Source organism: Notothenia rossii (assembly GCF_949606895.1).
Source record: "Notothenia rossii genome assembly, contig: scaffold_58, whole genome shotgun sequence".
In the NCBI taxonomy this organism is placed as follows: domain Eukaryota; kingdom Metazoa; phylum Chordata; class Actinopteri; order Perciformes; family Nototheniidae; genus Notothenia; species Notothenia rossii.
The window spans coordinates 6976-31894 of record NW_027640126.1 but is presented as its reverse complement, the minus strand read 5'-3'; the positions used below and the strand labels follow the sequence as shown (position 1 = coordinate 31894).

Genomic DNA, 24919 nt, shown 5'->3' with positions numbered 1-24919 from the left:
TAAGCGGAAGCCTATAACTATACCCACAACAATTAAGTTATTCAATTCTGTGTACTGCATATTACCATACTTACCATATTTACCATCAGTCATGCTCTTGCTAATAATGGTATTTCTGTGTCTAGGCAAACACTAGGAACAAATACATACAAGCTCATGAAAGAGATGACAGATGCGCCTCTAAGCTACCTTGCAGCAGAAGACACACCTGAGGTAGAAGTTTGCGGCAGGACATATGCTGTGGGATGTGGCCTAAGCCACCAGGTGAGAAACGTATATAATTATGGAATATGATAAGACCCCCCCTATATAATACAGCTCTGTACACATACATCTGATTAACACTACACTATAAATTTGTATATTTTGTACCCAGTTTAACCACCTATACATTGTATGTACAGGTGGTTAAACTGGGTACAAATATACAAATTAATAAAAGTAATTAAAGTACTACAGCATAACTAGTAAGAGGGTAATAGTAGAAATATATAAATATAGGCATTTTAATCTAACAATATGAGAGAACTCAACAGTGTAAACAAGTGTGAGGGTCTGTATCCCCTATTGGTTATATTGATGATGCAAATTAGACAGTTTGACATTAGTTGAATACAGAATAGAAGTACTTTATTACATTTTGGTAGTAAAAAAATTAAATACAGAATAGAAGTACTATAAAAAAAAACTGGATTACACTTACAGCATATTAATGACTATCATATTAAACATGTCCCACTAAACACAAATGTCACCAAGCCAAACATTTGATAACATCTATCTGTAGCTTTGTTCAATAGATGCAATGTTGTACTTTACTTGAGTATTTCCATTTTTAGAGAACTTACTTGCACTACATTTCAAAGGAAATATTGTACTTTTTAACCCATTACATTTATCTGAACCCTGCAGTTACTAGTCACTTTGATGTACATACATTCTAAAATATACAGTAAAATGTACAGGAAGATATACAAGGAATTATAGAGTCCGGTGCCCTCACTGTTTGAGAATGTGTGGCTGGAAGTTTGAGAGCACGCTCACCACATCTGACTTATATTCCCCAACCTAGTATTGGGAATTCGGTCTGACACCATTTTGAATTTCTTTATCTTAGCGATGGCCCTTTCAACATGAACACGGTGCTTTGCGATGCGCTGAGTTTTGAGCACATCTCCAGATGGCATTTGCCTCTTAGACCTCGCAAAGGGTGGCAGGTTTAACTGCAGTCCGACAGACTTGATATCGTCCTCTATCAAAAAGCCCTTATCGGCCATTAGGCCATCACCTCTTTGCAGATAGCCAATTTCTATCTGTTTCTCCAGTAGTGGGATGAGACCACTCTCTCTGACTATCTCCTTGTCAGACATAGAGCCTGTAAAAAGTGCAGAAGAGAAGATCACAGCACCACGGGGGTCACAGGCAACTAACGATTTCAGAGTGTTTGTGCTTTTGTAACTCGAATAGCTCTGACTTTGCAACACCAGTGAGGTAGGCCGTTCAATTTTTAGTTCAGTGCAATCCAATGATGCAAATGTTGATGGATAATCCGTTTTGTAGGTGTCTGGCATATTTTCCATAATGACATCTCTGTGAGGCCAAATTGGTATTGCACCCATTTCAACATATAATGAATCCAGGAGTTGAAAAGATTATGTGCACTTTGCACGGTTATACTGAATCTAAAGGCAAGGTTTTTCAAGTCTTCATTGTTGCGTAGTTTCATTAAAACAAATAACAGCTGGCTACGCAGGGACATCTCAACAACTTGCCAATCATTCCGCTGGTATTTTAAGGGGACATTTATTTGAGTGGCACATGGATCATTTGGAATGCCAAATATTGTGCACAGGTGGTTGAATCGTTCATATGTGAACCCAGTACTATATGCAAACATTTGGGGCATGGCACAGTTTTGGAGGAGTTCAGGTGTGAGAGTTCCTTTTCTAAGTGTGCCAATGTCTGCTTTCAGCCTTTCTACCTCTGTTTCCTTTAAAGCCAGCATCTCTTTCAGGTTACCATTTTCTAATTCTAATTTCTTCTCTTTTTCTGTGGACTGCTCCTCTTCTGGTCCCCCTTGCAGTTGACCTTGTTCAGAAAGGAGGGGTGGCTCCAAAGTCTCTGGAAAGACACATATTTACATGTTAATGATAGCATTTTGATCCCATCTTTTCTGTTTTACAGCTTCCCCTATTAAACAAGGGAGCCCCTTCTGCTGATGCTGAAGCGCCGCCTGTCTGTCAACCAGATGACTTCCCCAGCTTTCCTCTACCATCCCAACCGACAAGTTTATGCACAGTCCTGGATGAAAATGGCACGCGTAGTTACAACAGTGACCATTTCCCTACCCGAATCTATAGCCCTGGAATGTGACACCAGACAACAAAACACAAACAACCTGTGGTTTAATGCAAGATCTGATCGCTTAACATCAAGCACCTTTAAAAGAATCTGCTCCAGGAGAGCACACTTGCTGTAAGCCTCAAGTATAAAGGATCAGTACAAACCAAGGCCATGGAAAGGGGTACAGAACTAGAGCCCATAGCAGCAACACAATACACAAAGCTAACAGGAAACAAAGTGAATCCATGTGGTTTTGTTGTGAATCCGCAGGCACCACACCGCGGTACATCACCTGACCGTAAGGTCTTAGAAATAGGAGAGATTGAAAGTCCAAGCTATGGGCTTTTAGAAATTAAGTGTCCATCCAAGGAAAGCTTCACTGAGTGTGCTTACCTCTTAAAGCAGGCAGATGGCAGCTACAAAATAAAAGAGTGTCACGATTATCACGACCAGATAACAGGGCAGCTCGGGCTCACTGGTATGTCATGGTGTTATTTCTATGTTCACTGTGCAGAAGACTACCACCTACAAAGAATATACTTTAATGTAGCAAAATGGGAGCAGATGAAGAGCAAGCTTGATGCTTTTTACTTTGATTTTTACAATCCAGCGTAAAATGTAAATGACACTATGTAATAACCCCTCATCTACACTCACTGCACACACATCCACATGTACACACTCACTTTAAACAAACACTCACCTTATCACTCACTTTAGACACTTTATATGTATCTATTATTAAAAGGGATTTGCACTACATTCATACCTATTTGCACCTTAACTATACAGTACAGTTCTCGGCTACTTGTTTTGTTACAATGACTTGCTTTGTCATTTTGTTTGTTATTTAGTTGGTATGTATGACTGGAAACAAGTGTGTGTGACAGGTTTCTGTAACAAGTCCCATCAAGGAGATCCGATTCCTGTCTTGGTATGGGGACTACATTTCCCTGTGTTTTTTATATTTCTGTTGTAAATTATTGTCTTTTATTGTGATTGTAGTAATGCGTTTTTATTACATGTACAGCACTTTGGCTCGAACAAAAATCGCTTTTAAATGTGCTATATAAATAAAAACGTATTTGATTTGATAGTGAAAGGCACAACATAATGAGATTGTGGAGACAGCTCTATATTACTGAATTACCTCGGTAGAAGAACGGTCTGTTGTGGATGTTTTGAGGGAAGTCAACTCTAAGGGGAGGCTCTCCTCCTCAACTGCCTCTGGATAATACTGCTCATTCGTCACCTGGAACTTAGATAAAACAAGAATGCACTAAGAAGATAGTAAACATTTATGTTGAGATAACCCGCTGCTGCAGATACACGCTTTACAACATCAGGAGGATACGTCCCCTCCTGACCCAGAAAGCGACGCAGGTTCTGGTCCAGGCTCTCGTCATCTCACACCTAGACTACTGCAACTCCCTCCTGGCTGGTCTACCTGCATGTGCCATCCAACCTCTGCAGCTCATCCAGAATGCAGCGGCTCGTCTGGTCTTCAAACTTCCTAAATGTTCCCACACCACACCGCTCCTCCGCTCCCTTCACTGGCTTCCAGTAACTGCTAGAATCCACTTCAAGACACTGGTACTTGCGTACCATGCTGCGAATGGATCTGGCCCTTCCTACATCCAGAACATGGTTAAACTGTACACCCCAGCACGTGCACTCCGCTCTGCATCAGCCAAACAGCTCGCTGCACCCGCACTGCGAGGGGGACCCAAGTTCCCATCAGCAAAAACAAGTGGGTTTGCTATTCTGGCTCCAAAATGGTGGAATGAGCTCCGAGTTGATCTCCTAGCCTGGAACCTAACCTGGTCCGGAGCTGTCAGCATAAGTTACCATGGAGATCTAGCCCGATAAGAAGAGAACCAGCGTCGTAGGACCGGAAACCCAGAGTTTCCCCTGAAGTTAGCTCGCTAAGCGAAAATCCGGCTTCGTAGTACAGGCCTCTGATCAAGAATGATTGTGATTGGTGGTTTGCTGTGCATGCAGAGCCTGCATGTCACTCACTCAAGTACCCCTGAAATGAGAGCCGCGCGAGGTTTCCTTTTGTAGCAAGCAGCAAAAATAATTGTAACATGACGTGTTTGAGTTAATTTGCCTACTTAATATTGCACGTCCTGCGATGTGAATATCGCGCATGCGCATAACGCGATTATCGTCACGACACGATATATCGTGCAGCCCTAGATTCTATTATTGATTATTCTTATGTGAGATTCTAACAAGAGCAGTGCATTTTTACAACAGCAAACAATAGCATTTATTATGACTTACCACAAACATTTCCCATCCCATTTCAGATCAAACAGGAACGTTGCTTCTGTGTCACTGTAGTTTTTGGTGTTGGCATCATCCTGGTTATAAAGTTTGCCCCGGTACTCAAGCACAAACTCTCCTTTTGTGAAAACTTTAGCAGCAAACACACATCGACCTTTAAAGTAAGAAGAAATCTTTATTACATGATTCACTTAAACAAATTTTTAGTTTGAAGCCATTATATTGCAAGTTAAAAAAAGGGAGATCTCAATGTGAATTGAGGTCAAATCTCAAGAGTTAACTTTAATGGTATTGAAGACAACTTTGGAGAAAAGGGCAAGAACCCCTCAGTCTTCTTTCACCTTTCTATCAATAAGCCAATTCAAGTAATTCACAGCACTACAAAAATAAGATTTGCTCTTCTCCAACATAGTTTTCCATGCAAAATTATCCAAAAGACTAAGAGCTGCAATAGACAACGCAGGAGACAACAGTGTGACATGCCAATGTACAAGTAGCACCTTCTTATGTTTGTAAAATAGAGAATATGTCTGTGTTAATCCATATTTAACCCAGCTAGAGCAGAATGAAATCAGATTAAACATGTATTTGAATACAAATAATTATTAATAAACTACAGCCATGTGGGAAGTTAGAATGCAAGGTTTACATATTCACCTGTTTCTGAGACACCTGACATTAAAAATGATTATCAAAAAAAGTTTTATTTAAATATAGAGGGATATGTTTAAATCACAACAACTGTTGTAAAAAAAATGAAGACTAAAAAATAAGAAATAATAACCCAATTGTCCCTATAGATGCTTATATATTATGTATTCAGACTAATAACTTTTTGACTAAAACAGTTATTGGGGTAACTATTTGTATTATTATACATGAACATGCTCAACTTCCATGTGGCCCATTGATATGATGCCCAGTCTGACCTTTGTGGAGATGTCTAAGAGGTGTTTCTTTTGTTTTAAAAACGTGCGTTATACTTTTGTAAGTGGCTTATTACAAAACCTTGAAGTATTGTATTTATCGATGAAGGAATGTTTAGAAAATTTTACCAAATATAACAACATTTGCTTTTTAATAATTGCATAGATTTTTGATTGAAATTATAATACTGCCAGTAAGAAGTAACTTTTTGGAGTTAAAATGAACAAAGGAAGCAATGTTGGGATTATGAATTAAGATATTGTGATTTAATTTGCACTATTTGCTTGTGTTCATTTAAAAACATACAACATTGTAAGCACTTACCTTTAAACTGGTCGATAAAATGCTCTTCAAGACCAGCCTTGTCAGTCCTCAACTTAATGTGCTGTTCAGCATCCTGTTGAGGACCAAGCCGTCTCTTTCTCACTGATCTCTGCATTGTTTTTTGTTTTTTTTAAATGGTCAGCCATCTCACCTGTTAGACAGAAGAACACTCTTTATTATTAATCACACCCTGATCCTGTTCAGGATATTTCAATGTTTGCAGGTGCACAGCAGTGTCAGTAAGTTCATTTATTCTGAGGTTTAATACTAACCATTGTCACATAACTTATTGAAGCCAATAATATTCCAACTTAATTTATTAAGAAAAGTAATAGCTAGCTAACGTTCTCTTGCTAAAAAAGGTAAAATATCCATTTATTTACACCACTTTTACAGAGAGAAGTGCCACATGACAGCCATAGGTGCACTAAAAGTTTTCGCTTGTACTGCATGATGTCCTGAGAAACTCCCACTTGAGCTTCTCAACAGGGCATTCAAGCAGTTATTTTTCTGCAGCATCATTTGAATTGCATTGGTGCAAGTTTTATTTTGAGATTTTTAACATGCATTTATTTATATATATATATATATATATATATATTAGGGCCGGGACTTTAACGCATTAATTAAGATTCATTAATTACACAAAAATTAACGCATTTTAATCGCACTTATTTTTGTACCGCGGAACGTTTCTCACTGGATGAGTTTCAGGGGTACCGATTATACTGGAGCACCAACTAACGTTCATGACTTCAGACAACAACAAACCACAGTGAACAATAGTCGAACGAAGAAGCTGATGAGACTGCTTTGGTTGGCCCCGTGGATGGGACATTTTGTTTTAAAAAACGGACGGATGGAAGCGTCGATAAGAGCAAGGTTGTTTGCAAATTATGCAAAAAGGAATTTGCATATCACCGCAGCACATCAAGCCTCAAGTATCACCTCAATGCAACACCTATAGCAGCTAGCGTGGAAGCTAGCGTGGACGTTAGCCCGACTCGGAGTACAAGGACCCACACCCAATTCGCGTTGATCAAACAGTGGCCTATGCAACAGAGAGATTTTATTTTTCATCAGGATATTGGAAGAATAGGAGGGATTGAGGTCAATCACTGGCACTTTTTTATTTTATTTTAAATTGTACACTTTATGTTGAACTATTTATTATGTTGTTGGTGCAACTGGCACTTTATGTTGAACTGTTTATTGTTTTGGCCAAGGTTATTGAGAGAGTTGGACTGAAATGTATTAGATTTTTTAAATCAACTGTTGGTAAATCAACAAAGTCTGTTATGGCCTCTGAAGCAACAAAGAGATGTTTTCTAATAGTCAGGGTTTCCAATGTTCTGAATGTACTTGAAAGTATTGTGTTTTACTTAAAAAACAAAGTGTTATAGTTTAAAGAAGGTCTACCTACCTAAAGGCTACCTGAATCTCTGAAATGTACTATATTCCTAAATATGCTATTGCTACACTTTATGGCAAAAATTGCACTTTTCTGTTGGTCTTGGTTAAGGACCACCTTGAAAAAAATAAACAATGTTTTGTTGCTTAAGCTTATGTATTCAGTCATTATTCAATGGTATACTAAAATCCATGTGAAATAAATTGCTTCTCACTGTTCTCAGGTCAAATATTTATATGTGATTAAAAATGCGATTAATTGCAATTACTTAATTACAAAGCCTGTAATTGATTAGATAAATTGTTTTAATCGAGTCCCGGCCCTAATATATATATTTAAAAAAAACATATATACAGTATAAAAATATATATACATTATATTTATGGGGCTCTGAGACCAACTAGAGCAGATGCTCACATAAAGCACAGTTGAAGCCTTAAATCCCCTCCCCCTTCTCCCTCCGATGCCATAACGAGTTCTTCCCTCAACTCACTTTCGCGGGTGTGCGCTGTGCCCCTCCCCCTCCCCCCACGAACAGCTAACGGGTGAGGTTTTCTGATCCAACGTCAGGCTGAGATCCTCACCGCTGATTAGCTACCGCGAGAACGCGTCACACGAATTTGACGCTAGAATTTAAAACATTTATTAAAAGAGACTCTCATACACAACCACACACACTTTTGCATTTCAAAGTATTGCTTGTTCATACAGTTGAATGCTTGAGCTTCACTGTGCCCTGCTGAATGATGTATGTGCAGAGTTGGACCCTTGAAGGCTATTTCTTCTGCTCTGAAATGGAATATATTTGTTAAGATATTAATACATTTTTTTATTTGGTTTCGGATTTGTGAATGGGAGAAGTAGTAGCTAGGAAACATACCCAACACTAATTACTAATAATAATAATAATAATTAATATAAACTCTACAAGATTCTTTTAATGCAATAAACATTTATTTCAAAATTATTATGTTTTTCTGTATTGTTTGCGCAAAATGTACAACTTCAGAACATATCCGAAGACAAAAAAAAAGGCCTAACATCAGCCTAACATTGAAAGTATTTTCCAATGGTTTTATACCAATTTCCTTATGTTTTTCTGTATTGTTTTAACAAAATGTACAAGTTCAGAAAATATCCGAAGACTCAAAACAAAAAAATACCTAACATCAGCCTAACATTGAAAGTATTTTCCAATGGTTTTATACCAACTTCCTTCAGAGAGCAGATATTCTATTTTTGATGTAATACTTAACAGCTCTCCAGTCCCTATTTGATAGGGCTTGTGGTTCGGCAGAGATGCAATCCTCACAGGCCTCTTTTCCCTGAACCTGATTCATAAATATCCATCTTCTCAAGTGTCGTTCCACAGCAGCAATTTCCTCAGATGTCCAGATGCGCTTCACAACCATTTCTTTCCCTAGGTGGACATTAAAGAACATGTTATAGGTTTAAGAAGCCTAAGAGTCAGTATCATACAGTTATGAATCTCTCTCAGGTTTACCACAAGGTGAGTTTATTTTTATTTCCTGCTTCTTTAAAGATACTTTCTCCAGTACAGGTTAGCTCTGAGTGTTAGCAATGCTAATGTAAACACAGACTATATTACTTCCAGAACACGTCTCACATTCATTGATCCATAGCAACAATTGATGAGGCACTGTCAGAGAATAAATTAAATGAATTGCTAGCATGAATATATGTCATATGGTTTAAACTTTACAGTATTGTTATCAGAATTAGAAAATAAAAGGTATTTCTCATGAAATGTTTGATTTGTCAAACTGTATAAAAAAGGGATTTATTTAAACGGTCATTGCTGATTCATCACTCTGCGTTATCCTCTTTTCAACCTATTAAACAGGGAAACAATCTAACCCTCATTGTAGCCGACTTCTGGTGTTTCGTCAGGACCTTTCTTGTACTATCTTGAAGGGATGACATGCTGGCCTCACCTTCAGACTCTTCAGTGTCTTGTATTACGGCATCTGGATAAAGAAAACATTTAATAATAATCAAAATATAGTAGTATCTTTATTTGGTTTGAGTTTTGATTAATTTGGTTATGGTTTCTATATGTTCAGCATATTTAGTTACAGTGCTAACATGAAGTACTCAATATAAATGTTGGTAAAAAAAAACTAAATTGAGACCATCTTGCTATTTTCTGATGAGTAAATCATTTTTGTACTTTTCAGGTAATTCTTTCTAGAAAGTGAACCTCATGGTGATCAGTGACATAGCTAGACTTGAGGCACTGTCAGAGAACACATTAAATGAATTTCTAGCATGAATATATACCTCTCTTTTTAGCCGACTTCTGGTATTTTGTCAGGACCTTTCTTGTACCATCTTGAAGGGATGACATGCTGGCCTCACCTTCAGACTCTTCAGCTTCCTGCATACTGGCATCTAGGTACAGAAAATCGTTTTTACAGACAAGAGATATGGACTCAAAATATGCAGTAGCTGTCAGTAAAAGAGGACAAATTAGGATAAATATCATGCATATTATCTTCTGTCATTGTGAAAGCAATCACATTGCCATGATCAGGACTATTTGGTTTATCAAACATGACTTTTTCATCTTGATTTAGCTTACATTGTTCCAACTATGAAGGATATAATCCTTCCTCCCTTTTCAGACTCGGACTAGCCCTCAAAATAGTAGTGCAAAACCAAGCGGCAAACTCTGGGGCAGAGCCGGGAGGCCAATAAGGAAGTGCCACAAAATGCAGTTAATCTATTGGCCGATAGGGGATGACTGCAGAAAGGAACAATTTCCATAGACCCCCATGTTAAAATGCCCAACTTTACAGCAGAAATAAACATGTTTCTACCCCTGGATGCAATACAAATTATTCGGGATATAGTTAGATTCCACCTTAAAGATTATTAATTGTTGAGTGAATTGTTTTATAACGCGACCCTTTTATTTATATTAGGTCTTAAAGTTATTGCATAAATTAGGGCGTGGTCACGTTGATGGACAGGTACGTGCCTCACTGTCAGCTAACAGCAACTTGTCCACTCTGCTAGGCTACAACGTTAGCTAGTTGTAGTTACTATACTTGACCCTTTAGCCGTGTTTGTGCCTTTTTAGGGAATGTTGTTACAAATACCAGACAATTAAAATGTCGTGCTGTGCTGTGCGTCCCGGCGGACGGAGCTAGCCGCCTGCGGCTCCGTTAGCTCCGGGCGGCGGAGTCCGGCGTTATAATTGGAGATCAAGGAATGCAGCGAAACACGGACTTGGTTCGTATATAATATGTCTATGTGCAGAACCCAGAGGTGGCAGGTTTTTAATACGGCAACCCCATATTTGTTTATGTCAAATCAATTCTCAAGTTTCAAATGATAAATGCCGTATTAGACCAGCCGTCAGGTAATGCACTGCAGTGGACTGCTTCTGCATTGATTTTGGTTGGTGCTACCCTTTAAGTGACAACATGGAAGAGTAAAAAGTGGCTTACTGGACGGCAACAGGCTCTTCTCTGCCTGAGGGGAGCTCTTTCAGACTTTGAGGTCGAAGGGCACTCTGAACCTTCATCACTCGAAAAATCTGGAACTCTATCCATCTGCAAAACAAAAAAGGTTTGTCATTGAATACTTATTTATTTATGTTTGCATTCCAATACACTCAACTGTAAAGGGAGGACCTTTGAAACAGTGCAGAGAAAAAAAATGAACTTGCATTCAAAGTATCTGAGCCTGCCAGAACATCTTCTGTCATCCTGAGCTTCGGATTGCCTTCATCACAGTTTGGAATAAAATCTTCATCCTGTTCATCAGTGTCAGGATAATCCACTAGAGAGTACCCTCTGACAGTAAAAAGCTATATAGAAATAAACACAAAACAGTATGCCTTAAAATAGTAAATAAATCATATTGACATTAATAGGTTGCCTTCTGTAAAATGTCTTTCTGCAACAGCCCTTTGGCTAAAACAAATTGCACGGCATGTTCTAATACAGGGGTCTCAAAATGTAATACATAAATCTGTACATATTTTTCAAATCTTTAAAATTACTTGAAATCATTACCGAAGAAAAGTAGATTAACAGAAAAAAAACGGATTGTGGAGAGAGCTCTATATTACTGAATTACCTCGGTAGAAGAACGGTCTGTTGTGGATGTTTTGAGGGAAGTCAACTCTAAGGGGAGGCTCTCCTCCTCAACTGCCTCTGGATAATACTGCTCATTCGTCACCTGGAACTTAAGATAAAACAAGAATGCAGTAAGAAGATAGTAAATATTCATGAGTTACCACAGTTAGCTAAATCAAAAACTGTTTCTGAAACTAGATTTGGATCAAAGCAAAGTCCTGGCATTATTCATTACTGTGGTCTTAACATATCATAAAGGGGTTGCAATGGATTGCATTAAAATTACCCCTTTCAAACATGCACAGGCTCAGAGGGTGTAGAATGATGCCTACAACAACTTGAGTTTAGAGACTAAAATGTGTTGCACAAATATTTAGAAATCACTTCAAGCTATAACCAAACGGGAGGGCCCCATGAGGACAAGACTGGAAACAAGTGTGTGTGACAGGTTTCTGGAACAAGTCCCATCAAGGAGATCCGATTCCTGTCATGGTATGGGGACTCCATTTCCCTGTGTTTTTTATATTTCTGTTGTAAATTATTGTCTTTTATTGTGATTGTAGTAATGCGTTTTTATTACATGTACAGCACTTTGGCTCGAACAGAAATCGCTTTTAAATGTGTTATATAAATAAAAATGTATTTGATTTGATAGTGAAAGGCACAACATAATGAGATTGTGGAGACAGCTTTATATTACTGAATTATCTCGGTAGAAGAACGGTCTGTTGTGGATGTTTTGAGGGAAGTCAACATTTATGTTGAGATAACCCGCTGCTGCAGATACACGCTTTACAACATCAGGAGGATACGTCCCCTCCTGACCCAGAAAGCGACGCAGGTTCTGGTCCAGGCTCTTGTCATCTCACACCTAGACTACTGCAATTCCCTCCTGGCTGGTCTACCTGCATGTGCCATCCGACCTCTGCAGCTCATCCAGAATGCAGCGGCTCGTCTGGTCTTCAACCTTCCTAAATGTTCCCACACCACGCCGCTCCTCCGCTCCCTTCACTGGCTTCCAGTAACTGCTAGAATCCACTTCAAGACACTGGTACTTGCGTACCATGCTGCGAATGGATCTGGCCCTTCCTACATCCAGAACATGGTTAAACCGTACACCCCAGCACGTGCACTCCGCTCTGCATCAGCCAAACAGCTCGCTGCACCCGCACTGCGAGGGGGACCCAAGTTCCCATCAGCAAAAACACGTGGGTTTGCTATCCTGGCTCCAAAATGGTGGAATGAGCTCCCCATTGAAATCAGGACAGCAGAAAGCTTACACATCTTCTTCAGACTGAAAACTCATCTCTTTAGACTCCACTTCGAGCGATACAATTACAAACAAAGCACTTATATACTAACAAAGGACTGGATTATCTAAAGCCAGTTGAGTAGCACTTGAAATGTTTTAGCTCTATGAAACCTGATGTACTTATATGATTCTGTTTTCTTCAAGTTTGTATCTTCCTGGTCGAACGCACTTATTGTAAGTCGCTTTGGATAAAAGCCTCAGCTAAATGCAATCTAATATTCATGAGCTGCAAACATTAGCTAACTGAAAAGCAAGCAAGGGCATGCAAGTTGTCAGGTGAAATCTGTCAAGTTCTGCTTTTAATTAAATACATCATCAATTAAAGTATCACTCCCCCACTTGCTCATAAAGGTAGCAGACCAAACTTATAGCAAATCTGATGAATTCTCCAATACCAGTATAGTTTGCCACATCTGAACCATCTAAAATGACTTGTGAATCGAACAACAAATTAATTAGGTACTATAATCATTTGGAGGGAAACAAAAACATGTGTTAAATCACGTGTTACTTTTGAGTTATATGTCTACCTGTTTGCGCCAAGGTCAGTCTGCATCCCCATAATTGTAGGATATTTCTTCCTCTGGGGCGATGTCTCTAAGGGCAAACAGGCAGAGATGTGGCATCCCATCAAGGACAATTGTTCTCATCTTGCAGTTGGGCGTTTTGTGGTCATCGTTTACAAGCCTACCCAGTGACTTGTCTTCAACCGATGCATCAAGACTTAAATAAATAGAGATTGAATGTTAGTAGTAGAATTTGCATACTTGTTTTGGATATAGTGTGGAGCATTGTCAGTTACATTTAAAAGAAAATCATGAAGAAAAAAAGATTAGACAGACAAGGTCAGGTTATATTAGGGCTGCACGATATTGGAAAAAACTGACATTGCGATATTTCTTTCCCCTGCGATATGAAAAAAGTACAGGAATTGAAGAAGAATATTTTATTATTATTCAGTGCATGACATTAAGGATTTTGGCCCTGTGGGCCATCTAAGCTAATTTACAGTTGGCCCTGAGCCCAATAGAGATTGCCCTGAAAAATGCGTGCGGACGAAATGCCACGAAGGGTTTGGGGGTCCTCCCTCTAGAACATTTCGATTTTTGCAGGTCTTAGATCTATGCCGTCTGGTGCATTCTCTAGACTGAATTATAAGATGAACCAGCACAATATTATATTGTACAATTTTATTCTTCATTTCACTTGTTTGTTTGTTCTTGTTTGTGTTTGCTTGCTTGCATGCCCTGCATAGCTATAAGAAATACTTAAGTTGTTGGTCAAGACACTTTCCATCTGATGAAGGCAAATGCCTTGATTAGATGAGAATAAAACAAAAACTGTGCAGTATCAAAGACTAATTTCACTTCAGGGTGATAGCAGGACATCCCATGTAGTCACTCAGAAAAAATCAGGACATTCTGATGTAGAGTTTCAAAATAAAAGACCTTTGAAGTCTCATATATGAGCTATCATCCTTGTTTTTGGATGAGAATAAAACAAAGACTGTCCAGTATCATAGATCCGTCTCACTCCAGGTTGATAGCAGGACACCCCATGTCGTCACTCAGAAAAAAATCAGGACATTCTTATGTAGTTTCAAAATAAAAGACCTTTGAAGTCTCATATATGAGCTATCATCCCTGTCCCCAAAGGTCTTTTATTTTGAAACTGTACATCAGAATGTCCTGATTTTTTCTGAGTGACTACATGGGGTGTCCTGTTATCAACCTGGAGTGAGATGGATCTATGATACTGGACAGTTTTTGTTTTATTCTCATCTAAAAACAGGGATGATAGCTCATATATGAGGCTTCAAAGGTCTTTTATTTTGAAACTGTACATCAGAATGTCCTGATTTTTTCTGAGTGACTACATGGGGTGTCCTGCTATCACCCTGGAGTGAGATGGATCTATGATACTGGACAGTTTTTGTTTTATTCTCATCTAAACACAGAGGGAGGATTCTTTTTTTACTCTACCGTAATGCATAGGATATTCGCGCACCGCAATATCACGTGAGGGCTGGCTTGACTAGGTTTTTCCGAGTGGAGGCTGGCTTGACCGCTGTCTAAACTAGAGAGAGAATCGCTGTCAAGGGGGCTACAACTACAACAAGATGAACATATTTGACCGTGATTTAATTGTAATACACGTTTCAAAATGATGCCGAAGTAACAACATACTGATACCTACGGTGGCCCTGAGAGGCCAGGGTGCTGCAAATAAAAGAACGCTGCAAATAAAAAAAACGCTGCAAATAAAAAGAAACAGAAATGCCGCGCAAATAAAAACGCCGCGATGCAAATAAAAAAGCCACAACGGAAGTGAATTACCGGGGACTATTATTGCTGATGCACATGCGGTTTTTTATGCGAGAGAAGAAGAAGTCTGGGGGATCTCCAGGAAACATCTCATGGGTAAGTTTATAATGTTAAAGTTACACAGGATGTAGATAATATCTGTCGCTGCCGTATTTATGACTTTAAATTACGTTATTTTGTGTGTGGGAGCAGATTATGTGTGTAGTGTATAATGTTAGTAGAACATAGCTACTTTTATCTGCTAACGTTAGCTGTTTTCTAAACAAACGGATCTGAGCCGACCGGGACTTAAAGATGATGCTAAGACACACAAAGTAAGTTGAATATGCCTTTATTCAACAGACGAGCTCGGTTCCTCTCCTCAACATGCTCTGAAGGAACAACTTTTACTGAATTAGGGCTGGGCAAGTTAACGCGTTATAATCGTTGCCCAGCCCTATATTGAATACATACAAGTATAGATCTTCACTAACATCCTGTAGTCAATCTTGACTCCATCAACATGTCATCTAAATGTGCCTGTCTAGAGATAAATGAGGGTCTCTTATCCTGCTTAGAGATAGAGAAGGGTCTCTATCCTATCCAAGACGTGCTTCCTTTGAGAAGTGTACTGGCTTTAAATCTTTCTTTTTTTTTTAATGTATTTTGACATTGTAGATGCATGGTTCAGATATTAAGTGATTGCAGCTGATATCTGCTGTTAAATTAGTGTCAGCTGTTTGCAGGTAACATTACCTGCTGCAATAGCTTACCAAGTAGCTGTTACTTAATTGCAAATGAATAACATTAACATTGCTCTTTTTCCACAGGCAATGTATTGTCCATATTGTGGGACTGCTGGGTGTTTTGGGAGGTTTTGCGGCTCCTGTGGCAGCAACATTGAATGTTTGGCTCCCTTTCTCGAAGATGGTAAGCTCCTCCTTAAAAGTCAAGAATTTCACCAGTACAGTGATAATGTCTTATTTGTATATGATTTGTTGCCATTTTAAGATATGCTATACACATATTATTGTCAGTCATGGCAATTTCAACGTGATTTAGAACTACTGATAAAAAAAAATGCCAACAAGTAAAAAAATCAGGTGAAATACCAAAGTTGACCAATTATGTGCTCCTTCATGTGCTGAGGGTTGAGCCTACTGATGCGTTTATGCACAAATACAGGCATTAAAAGGGTACCTTTTTGTTTGCTACCTCTAGATTGATATGTATTTTTATCCTTACCAATTATGTAAGTATCTCAATATGTTGTCCTTTGCCTGTTTATTTCTCTTCTTTTTTGCTCCTCATGTCTGGAATTGTTCACGCATTGAACATACTGAAAACATACACTTATGCATCAAACATTTCAGGTATTTTCCTCATTACTGATACATTTTCATTTTTTTCTTAATAGGTTTTTTGTTATTAAGTTTCATTCCTAATGACACTGTTGTCTTTTCCCTTCAGTCACAGCATCTAATGAAGGAATCAAGGCAGGCCTCATCCACAAGTACTTCACGGAGGGACACGCTTATGAAGTGATACTTGATTTTCTAGAAAAAAGACACAACATTTTTCTTAGTCTGAGGACCTTAAAGAGGAGGCTACAGAACGCTGGCTTAACAAGAAGGACAGACTACACTCCCATTGGCACTGTACACCAAACTGTTGCACATGAACTGAGAGGCTCGGGTCGGCTGTTGGGTTACAGAGCTATGTGGCAGACATTGCAACAAAAGTATCACCTGACAGTAAAAAGGGAGGATGTTACACAGACGATTTCCAGACTAGATCCATCTGGTATTCAACTTCGTTCCAGGCGAAGGTTTGTCCGAAGGGGATACGTCACAGCAGGACCAAACCAAGTGTGGCACGCTGATGGATATGATAAACTTAAACCCTTTGGTATTGCCATCAGTGGCTGCATCGACGGCTTTTCAAGGAAAGTTATGTGGCTCAGGAGTGGCAGCACGAACAACGATCCGGGCATCATTGCGCAGTACTACCTGCAGTGTGTATCGGAGTTTGGACTACTTCCAGCCCGCCTTCGCACTGACTGTGGAACTGAAAACGGCACTATGGCAGCCATTAACTGCACATTACGATCTCAACACACAGATGATTTTGCAGGAGGCCTCAGTCACATGTATGGTACCTCAACTGCAAACCAGCGCATCGAGAGTTGGTGGTCTTTCTTCAGAAAGCAAAGGTATAGCCTTTTAAGGTCAGGTGTGTGTGTGTGTGTGTGTGTGTGTGTGTGTGTGTGTGTGTGTGTGTGTGTGTGTGGTAGGTACAGAGGTGCCCAAATACTTTAAATCTATCTGGATGAAAAAAATTGTGAAATTACATTAGAGCTGTACACTAACATTTTCCCAAGGGAGTTTATGTGCTCCCAAATGAAATAATGTAGGAGCGCACCAAGAAATGTTCAACATCTCTAGAAATATTGTGACTTTTTACTTGAAGTTGTCTTTTTTTCATGAAATACAAAAGTTTTGAATTCCACCATTAGGACTCAGTTCTGGATCGAGCTCTTCAGTGACCTTAGAGAGAGGCACCTCTTCAATGGGAGCCATGAGCACAAGTGTCTGCTGCGATATGTGTTTTTGGGCATCTTCCAAAAAGACCTCGATGAGTACAGACAGCTGTGGAACAACCACACCATCAGACCTGTTCGCCTGTCTCAGTGTCCATCAGGTAAACCTGATGCCATGTACCACCTGCCTCACAGGTTTGTATTCAAATTGTTTGGTAATATTACTTTAAAAATATATCTGACTTCATATAATTTGGTGTATCAGCCCAATATGACAAGTTTGTCACTTGATAAATAACGTGATTCATTTAGTCTGAAAACTCATTATTTCAAAATGATTTCAAGTCTTAAACGACTAAAAATTGATTCCAACACAAAACCTAAATCAGAAGATATCCAAAGCTATTCTGTCGATTTATCTTACTCAATTCCAAAAAGTACCTTGTGTTAGAAAGTGAGTAGAATGACCATATTTGACTGAAAGAGCTGCTGTCAACCTGAGATTAATTTCTCAAGTCAAAGCTCTTTGTTTAGGATTTAATTAACGAAGAACTGACTCAATGGAGTTTTAGTTATAATGCTTATCTAGCATGTTTGGGGGGTTAAATGATCCATTTGTAATCACTTGACTCATGTTTCAATTTATGACTGGTCATAGGTTTGGCGGAAGGGAGTGTGGATTTCCAGTGTCCTGGGAAGCCCTACACCACTTTGATGGCATCATGCAAGCATCATCCCAGTACAATTTGTGTGGTGATGAGAATCTGGAGATGCATTTTGTGGACTTGCAAAGATGGAGTGGGTTGGCTCCACCAGTGAACTGGACAGCTGCTGTTCAGAATTACATTTCCATGAAAAACATGTCTGGAGTGTAGAATACATTGCCCCACCAGCCCCCCAGAACCTTTTTTGTGTGTACAAGTTTCCAATGTAGGTTGAATATTATTTAGAATGCTGCAATTCTGAGTAGATAAGTCCAGTGAAATATTCAGCTTGTATCTTTGCATAAGTCATTAGACTGAAACCTTTCTTTGTTTAAATAAACATACACCATATTCATGTATTTTGTAAAACATGTTTAGTGTTACATCCGTGTTATCAGTTGAATGGTCGATCGTCAGAAGATTATACACCTAATATTTTGGTAATTGATTTTAATTTTGAATATAAGCAGGTTCCAGCCTCTAAAATGTGAATATTTGCTGGATTAATTTGTTCTCTGTGAGGCTTCACTTTCTGACATTTTAAAGACCAAGGCGTGTCCGAAATCACTCTCATTCACTACTCCCTACTCCTTATATAGGGAATTCTATATAGGGAGTATTGAGTGATTTCAGACACAGCCCATAACAAATTGATGAATCAACAATAACATTCATTCATTGCATCAGTCACATATGCTACTGTTATTTCTGTTTTCACAGTGGATCTGAGAATAAAATCTTGTGAACCAGCTACAGCCGTGTCATCTTTGTAGCGAGTGTGTAACATATATGCTATACGTAGAAAAACAAGTCCTTACGTTAAAATGAAACACTTTTAAACCATTTAATGAAGAGTCATTCAGCTTTACTCTTTCACAAAGTCCATGTAAAAACATGTTGATAAAATGGGCAAAACAAAATTGGCACATTTGCACAACAAGGTGCCTTTTGCAGTCTTTATTTACTGTTTATGTAAATATTTGTAAAACATCTTAACACATGTTCTGAACTCTTGATTTAACCACGGTCTACCTTACCTACCTAACGAGAATATAATAACAATACAATACAAATGTGTGGTGTTGTTCACATGTTAGATATGAAATAGGACAAATCTGCCATGAAAAATACTCACATCTCTCTTACGTCACAACATTTTGGTCTGACAGATCGCAACATTAAAACAACGGACTGTGTAGCTACTGTGTGTGGGAACATTAACTTTTACCACAAGTTATTTAATTGTTTAAAGGCACCCAAAGCCGGGGGAATTATTAATGCCAAAGTTCATGTTGGCTTTGAAGGCACCATAAGTGTCCAAAAGAGGAAGCTTTAAAATGTTGGCACAGGTATTTGCCATTGGGAATGTTGACGTTGTAGAACATAGGAACTGAATGCGTGGCAGAGGACTCATACCAGCAGGAGGCACACATGGCACACCTGTAGCAAACATTAACACCTCCTCCAAGGTCACTGAGCTGTCATTTTCTAAAAAGTAGAGAACATTGGAATCAATTGACAGTAAATACTATCTACATCAACACCGGAACTCTTTATAATCTGTGTGTATAAAAATCAGACAAGAGCAAATTGACTAACCTTCACAATCGAGAAGATAATCTGCCCAGTAACTCATAGCTTTCTCTTCCTGAGCCCTTCTGTTGCTTCCCTGTTGACTAAATTCAGGCTGGAACAGATTTTCCATCTCTGCAGCAGACAGCTTCACATCGGCATGACAGAGAGCAGGGGTCAGGACCGTTGGATGTTGCTGCAGAGCTGTCAGAAACTGCAAACTTTCAAGTCCAGCCTTGAATCTAAAATACAATTAAAAGATGCATGCAAAGATACATGTGCATCATGTAGAAGTAAGTAAGCAAGAAAATGGGACAACAGCAACACGTTTTTCATAATTATTTTAGCAATAACAATGAAATACAAAAACCTACCTTTCGATTGCAGTGTTGTTCCTGTGGATTATGTACCACTTCAGGTAATCCTCTACTATCATTTTTTTTTCTTCACATGACCTGACATGTCTGAAGCACCCAGCAGTCTGCAACATGGCACTGTTCCGTATCATCAAGTCCTGAAGGATCTCCACTGAGGGTGAATTCTGAATCTAAAAGAAGAGATAACAGAGTCCCACACATTTCAAATATGACACGTAATTATTTAATGGTAATGCCAGAAGTATATCTTGAAAGAATGGTTTAAGTGGACAAAACTCTCTCTTTACCTATTCTAGAATTTCACACCCTTCTCATACCTCTTGTAGGACTTTCCCTATCTCCTCATCTGTAATGTCTCCGACCGATGCCTTGAAACTGCTCTGCCCTGAGATGTAGCTGACCAGATCCTCTGACAGAAAATTAGGACCAGGTCCACCATGCACAATGGACACAGCAATCATCTTCCCTGCTAAATAATACTCATCCTCTCTGATAGCTGTCCAAGATAATGCAGAATAAAGAAATATTAAATCAGTTTCCATATTTGAAAACACTGCAAGGTTGAAATATGGGTTCTTTTAAAACATTATACACAAAACAGAACCTGTTGAATTGTAGACCAGGTAGCGGCTCTCCACAGGTCCATCAAATATGGGCCGTTTGTTCAGCTCTTTCATGAGAAGGGAGAGGAATTCTCTCTTGGGGCCACCTGTATCGAGACCTTCCTCAAACCTCCCTTCATCGTCAGAGAATTTCACCAGGATGTCTTTCTTTTCTGAGAATGTTGCCCTTTTGAATCCTCTGACTGCTCCATCCCAGATGTTCGAGCGACAGATGTTAAATCTGCTGACAGCTCGATGGTCAATCTCTAGGGCCAGGTTTGCAGTTATCTCAGAAAGTGATTGCTGGTCCACCCTGTCATCAGATAAATTATGACCATGTTAAATGGTACACCATAGCACACATTTTTGATCAGGAAAAATAACAACCACAGTTGAAGTAAGGGTAACTTTTCTCTTACTTTGTATCCTCTGGAATGTCATGACTGCATTCAACACTGTCTGAGTCATCCTTATCCTCTATTACAATGGGCGCATACAGCTGAGTATATTTGCTGAGAAATTGACATACACAAGTTTACATTGTTGATGTTTTCATATAAAACATACTTGAATTGTAGAAAGGAAAGTATAATACCTATAGCACGCAGTTTCCAGCACACCTCCTGATGTTCCTGGGCCCTCTTGTGAGTCAGAAAATAAGACCTGAATCACAAACCATAACAGGGATAGGACAGGTAAGTTGAAGTATTTTAAATCATGGCTATCTGAGGGCTGATTTAGAAAGAAAAGACTATTCTAATGTACACAAACGTGGATCTCTGGGTCAGTGTGACACGTTATTTCATGTAGTTTAAGACATTAATTGTGTGACAATATTTCCAGACAAGGCTAAATGTGAACAAAAGACAATGTTTTGGAGCCACAATTACCGGAGCTGCTGAATCACTGCCTGACTCTGCAGGTTCCCATACCTGGAAGTAAAAAACAATATATCAGTGTGACACTTCAAATTTGACAGAACTAGAGCTTAACACATTTGAACATAAATATTGAATTCTATTATTCTAACAGAAAGTGTATGTGATTTGCGCCAGGGGGAATGATCCTTCTTACATTATTACTTTCAGTGAAAAACATACACATTATTATGGTGTGATTTTGCAGGGATCTGCACTAAATAAAGTTGTTTTCTTAAGTTTGTATAATATGTGTAAGCCAGGACGCTGCAACATTTACCGCAATTTAAAATGCTATTTTGGGACATGTTTCATCGTAAAAATATGCCGTCTATGTGAAATCTAGAAACATTTTCACTTCCAGATAGAATTTACAATATAAGCGATCTAAGATACAACAAATGTAGTACTCACTAATGTATCAGCTGCATTGAATTCTGCAGAAGTTGGACTCATGATGATCACCTCTGAATCCGATGAGTTGGATTCAGAGCTGGTTTCCTGAGCTGTGAAATACAAGAACAGGTATAAGAGGATTTTAGACTACTCAGAACAACAGAGTGCTTTCCTTGACAAACAAATCAATTTAAAAAGCTCTTCTTGGTTGGTAATTAATTTCACAATTACTTACAAGATGTAAATAAATCTTCAGCTGTACAAATGTACAGTGTGATACGTTGGTAGGCCTTCCCCACTACCTCTTTGTACTCGTTTAGAGTGAAGGGTACTTCTGTTCCTGGTATATTAGTTATCTTTGTACCGTCAGGGTAGAGCAGTACGTAGGGACCACCATTTAAATTTCTGTCGAAGGTCTTCATTTTTTGCTCAGCAGCTCTCTGCAATTCGTCCGCATCCGACTCTGGTCGCATCAAAAGGGGAAGTACTGTTCCTCTTACAGTCTTCAGTACACCATCTTTCAGCCTCATAAGGCCTACTGAAATCTACAGAGAAACAACGAAATAGGCGACTGTTAACTAGTTCAGTGACACTATAAATACATGACAGAATGGACTGTCGGCAAATTATTAGTCTATCTCAGCAAAAAAATGTACCTTCACAACCTTCAGGTTGTCTATTGATGGTGTTTTTTTTTTCTTAAAACCTGCTCGTCTCTCCTTCTCTTTTACACTCCGGAAAGTCCGGAATAACTCCAGTGTGCTTTTTCCTGTAGCCTCTGCTTGAAATAAGAGTCCAATCAATCGTCAATGACAAAGAACAGAGAGACATACAGTGTTCTCACCCATACTCATAAGATATAGAGTGGACATTGCCTAAGCCTAATTCAAAAAATAAAAAAATAAAAATTACCTCCACTTGTGCCTGTTTTATCAACATCACACAGGAATTCGAGGTCCTTGCCACATGAACAGCAAAAGGCTGATTTAGAGTCCTGCTGCTGTCCACAAAAAGGACAATACATTATGACCTGCAAGAAAACAAATAAAGTATCATTAGGTTGCTTTGCGCTTCAATTGCATGAACATCTTTCTATCTATCTTTCTATCTATCTATATATAAAGCAAGAAATGTCCGTGTGTGTGTCTGTGTGTGTGTCTGTGGCTCGCATATCTCTCTGACTGTTTGTCAGATCGACCTAAGCTTTCGGATATGGCTTGCGGATTGCATGATGATTTGCATCCTTCATTTAGAATTTTTTGGGATTCATTTTTCTAAACCTTTATTTTTGACGAATCTACGCGCTCCGATCGGGTACGCCCCCCGGACAACATTGCAAGCAGCAATTATGGGAGCCAAACAATCGGTCCGCTTAGTACAGGCACAAGCTTTGAACGGCCATGCCCCGAACGGGCACTGCACTAGTTTTTAAATAACACTAACACATTTGGAAAGACTAATCAGTACTACTTTCAACGCTGGCTTAATACAAGGAATCTCCCAAAATGGATTGCAAGTGTGTCTTAATCACGACATTCCCCACTGACAAGGGCAAGACAAGTTTCAGGCAGTTAAACACGCAAGAATACTGTGAGTGTGTGTGTGTGTGTGTGTGTGTGTGTGTGTGTGTGTGGTCTAGATTTAAAACGGTTCAAGCTGCACGGATAAATCGAGCAGAATCAAACAGTTTTTACAGACAAGCAAACAACTTGAAAATAGCTTTCTGCAGTTTTGATCAAAGCTATGTTCTACTAACATTATACACTACACACATAATCTGCTCCCACACACAAAATAACGTCATTTAAAGTCATAAATACGGCAGCGACAGATATTATCTACATCCTGTGTAACTTTAACATTATAAACTTACCCATGAGATGTTTCCCGGAGATCCCCCAGCCTTCTTCTTCTCTCGCATAAAAAAACGCATGTGCATCAGCAATAATAGTCCCCGGTAATTAACTTCCGTCGTATGTGCATCAGCAATAATAGTCCCCGGTAATTCACTTCCGTTGTGGCTTTTTTATTTGCATCGCAGCGTTTTTATTTGCGCGGCATTTCTGTTTCTTTTTATTTGCAGCGTTTTTTTTATTTGCAGCGTTCTTTTATTTGCAGCACCCTGGCCTCTCAGGGCCACCGTAGATACCGGATAGTAAAAACCATGAATTAAGGCTTTGACAAGTCTGCAGACAGACGGCAGGCGAAAAACCTTTTAAAATGCGTGTTTTCTAATGGAGATTTGGCTAAGCTAACGTTGTAAATGCTCCGACCGTCCACACTCACAACAACGGCCTATACAGACATAAATAAACCAGCGACTGCATTCACCATGACACAGACAGTATGTGGTTTGTACTTGTTTAACTCTTTTCTAGTTTCTGAACAGATATGAAGAGCTGTGAGCTCTGAGTGCTAAGAGCTAACGGCTGTGTTGTTTTTCTGGGGAGCTCATTGAAGATGACGTCACGGCTCCGCCTACACTGCGTTACTATAGATACTACCCCAGTTCCTCACGAGTCTAAAAAACAACTCACGTCAACGCACGTAAGCAACGTGGGCGCCAACGTGACCAAAATATTTGACTTCGCTGATTGGCTGAAATTATGTTTCGGCGGCACAGTTTACTATAGCAAAGTGCTGGTTGCTGCTGTTTGGCTCGGGGGCAGCGCCCCGTAATGATAAACTAATGCCAAGGGCAAGGCCAGGCAGGAAACATGTGACTTATCAGTAACTTTAGACATCGTAACACAATTTTAAACAAGATTTTATTGTAGATTATACATTTTACTGATAC

The 24919-nt window shown here is 39.1% G+C and overlaps 2 protein-coding genes and 1 long non-coding RNA gene across 9 annotated transcripts; 1 reads left to right on the top strand and 2 right to left on the bottom strand.

Annotated features, from left to right (window-relative positions):
• Positions 1-614: 614 nt before the first annotated feature.
• LOC307027062 lies at positions 615-13931 on the bottom strand. 4 transcript variants are annotated; one of them, XR_013804510.1, is made up of 11 exons: positions 13243-13931; positions 11402-11509; positions 10989-11129; positions 10768-10872; positions 9596-9706; positions 9173-9282; positions 8551-8714; positions 5884-6034; positions 4630-4786; positions 3494-3601; positions 615-2121 (listed from the first exon to the last, which is right to left on the bottom strand). It is a non-coding gene; the product is annotated as an uncharacterized lncRNA (long non-coding RNA). The 4 variants fall into 4 exon arrangements; XR_013804511.1 differs by having other exon boundaries at positions 3494-3595; XR_013804512.1 differs by having other exon boundaries at positions 9250-9282.
• Positions 13932-14889: 958 nt separating this feature from the next.
• Positions 14890-19009, top strand: LOC307027061 (uncharacterized protein). Of its 3 annotated transcripts, none has more exons than XM_079695251.1 (5): positions 14890-15132; positions 15846-15945; positions 16838-17227; positions 17531-17715; positions 18213-19009. In XM_079695251.1, the coding sequence occupies exons 2-5, from the start codon at positions 15920-15922 to the stop codon at positions 18371-18373; spliced, it is 762 nt and encodes a 253-aa protein (XP_079551377.1). In that variant the 5' UTR covers positions 14890-15132; positions 15846-15919; the 3' UTR covers positions 18374-19009. The 3 variants fall into 3 exon arrangements, with proteins under 3 accessions (XP_079551377.1, XP_079551375.1, XP_079551376.1); XM_079695249.1 differs by having other exon boundaries at positions 14897-15132; positions 17531-17749; XM_079695250.1 differs by lacking the exon at positions 14890-15132 and adding an exon at positions 15190-15350 and having other exon boundaries at positions 17531-17749.
• Positions 19010-19088: 79 nt separating this feature from the next.
• LOC307027060 (G2/M phase-specific E3 ubiquitin-protein ligase-like) lies at positions 19089-24714 on the bottom strand. 2 transcript variants are annotated; one of them, XM_079695247.1, is made up of 13 exons: positions 23996-24712; positions 23035-23152; positions 22779-22900; positions 22358-22667; positions 22141-22232; positions 21700-21741; positions 21405-21472; positions 21229-21321; positions 20812-21122; positions 20525-20703; positions 20205-20377; positions 19858-20072; positions 19089-19746 (listed from the first exon to the last, which is right to left on the bottom strand). In XM_079695247.1, exons 1-13 carry the CDS (start codon positions 24059-24061, stop codon positions 19505-19507), a joined length of 2031 nt encoding a protein of 676 aa, XP_079551373.1. In that variant the 5' UTR covers positions 24062-24712; the 3' UTR covers positions 19089-19504. The 2 variants fall into 2 exon arrangements, with proteins under 2 accessions (XP_079551373.1, XP_079551374.1); XM_079695248.1 differs by lacking the exon at positions 21229-21321 and having other exon boundaries at positions 23996-24714.
• Positions 24715-24919: the final 205 nt, after the last annotated feature.